The sequence below is a fragment of the Fonticula alba genome (genome assembly GCF_000388065.1).
Source record: "Fonticula alba strain ATCC 38817 unplaced genomic scaffold supercont2.1, whole genome shotgun sequence".
NCBI lineage: Eukaryota > Rotosphaerida > Fonticulaceae > Fonticula > Fonticula alba.
Genome location: NW_009242971.1, coordinates 527658 through 529469, shown reverse-complemented (window position 1 = coordinate 529469; position 1812 = coordinate 527658). Strand labels below are relative to the sequence as shown.

The following is a 1812-nucleotide window of genomic DNA, read 5'->3' as shown; positions in this document are numbered from 1 at the left end:
GGTAACCAGCAAGAGTTCACCGGTCCGTTCTCGCCCCCCCCCTGGCTCGGCCTCCCTCTAACTTGCCCACCTCTCTCGTTCGCCATACTGCGCCGCCCTCCCTCCCCCCCCCTCCCCCCTCCCCCTCTCGGATGATCCAAACAACAGCCATGGCTCATCCCCCTTCTTACGATTGCCTACGCCATTGTTCTGGTTGTGGCGATTTTCCTTCAGCGCGGCATTGCCCCCTTCCAGGAAAACTACATGGTCGGGCCCTCGAACACATTGCTCATTCGTCTCGGTGCCAAGTTCGAGCCGTGCATGCGCGGCCCCTCGCTACAGGCGCGCGCGGCATACGATCTTCTCGGTGACGGGTCTGATCCCTTCGAGGCATTGGACACTGTGGTTGCCTGTCCCCCGACGTACAACGGGCGCACGGTCAATGGTTCTGGCATCTTGTGCACTTACGGCGATGCCATGTCCTCCACTTGCGGCATGGGCGGTTTCAATGTGCTAGGCCTCGGCCCGGTGCGTACCAACGGCCTGCAGACGCTCGACGCACAGGACAGCGCCAGTGACAGCTGGAAGTCCGCCGGAACAAGCGCTCTCCCCCCTGCGCCGGCCAGCCTGCTGCTCGGGAATGCGATTGTCAACGCACCGGCCACCACGCCGCAAAATTCGCACCCGAGCATGAGCGGTGTGCCGGACCAATGGTGGCGTCTTATCACACCGATCTTCATCCACTCTGGCATTGTGCACTTGGTTGGGGTGTCCACCATCCACATGTACATGGGGTACCGCTTGGAGCAGGATATGGGAGCCCTACGCGTTGGTCTCATCTACTTTGTATCGGGCATCTTTGGCAACACCGTCAGCGCCAATCTGTCCCCCTTCCGCATCACGGCCGGCTCGAATGCCGCACTCTATGGCCTGTCGGCGGTGGTCCTGATGGACTTGATCCAAAACTGGCGCCTCCTGGTGTATCCGTGGTTCGCGGCCTTCCTGATGGTTTTCTGCATGGCCCTGGCCTTCTTGCTGGGCATGTTCGTGCCGCACTTTGACAATATTTCCCACATCGGTGGGTTTGTGGCTGGAGCGCTGGCCGGGCTGGTCCTTTCGCCACGCATCACCTTCAACCGCCGTGACAAAATCATCAAAATCACCATGGCCTGGGTGGCTGGCATTGTCTTGGCCGGCCTCCTGGCCGTCAGCATTTGGTTCTTCTTCCAGGATGGCACGGAATGGTCCGGCTGTCTGTGGTGCCATCACCTCACTTGCATTCCCCTGTCGTATGCTTGGTGTCATCCAATTATGGCCCCCATCTCCACCTAGTGACCTGCCAATGGGAGCCCTTCCCGTTGTGTCGACCCCCTTCTTCGAGGCCGCCTTCTTCTCCGCGCGCCCCATCATGATCTGTAGTTTCCTGCCCTCTTCCTGGCCAAATGTGTCCCCCCCCCCCTCTCTCTCTCTCTCTCTCTCTCTCTCTGCTCCCCCTCCTGCGTTCTATCCTCTCGGAGCGCCCTAGACCCACAATCACTGTCCTTGTCACATATCACACAATAGAGATCATGTTACTTCATGAAAGGAGAGAGAACACCATTCTCACAAATGGACCCTATCCGTTGGCAACTGTATCGATAGCGCTGCAGATCTCCGACAGGAGATTCGGCATCCCAGAGGTTCCTGACTTGTGGTGGAGAACAAGTCACTTCCCGTGTGGCCAAAAGCAAGGGCACATAGGCCTCGGAAGGATGGCACAGGCATCGGCGGCCCCTCTGCTGTGCATGTGAACGTGGTGCCAGGAACAGGGTGGGGCTGCGGGGGGGGGGGGGG

At 59.7% G+C, this 1812-nt stretch overlaps 1 protein-coding gene across 1 annotated transcript; it reads left to right on the top strand.

The window, feature by feature from the left end:
- Window positions 1–243: 243 nt before the first annotated feature.
- Window positions 244–1311, top strand: H696_00109 (hypothetical protein; the record flags this gene model as incomplete). Its single annotated transcript, XM_009493941.1, has 1 exon — window positions 244–1311. The coding sequence occupies one exon, from the start codon at window positions 244–246 to the stop codon at window positions 1309–1311; it is 1068 nt and encodes a 355-aa protein (XP_009492216.1).
- Window positions 1312–1812: the final 501 nt, after the last annotated feature.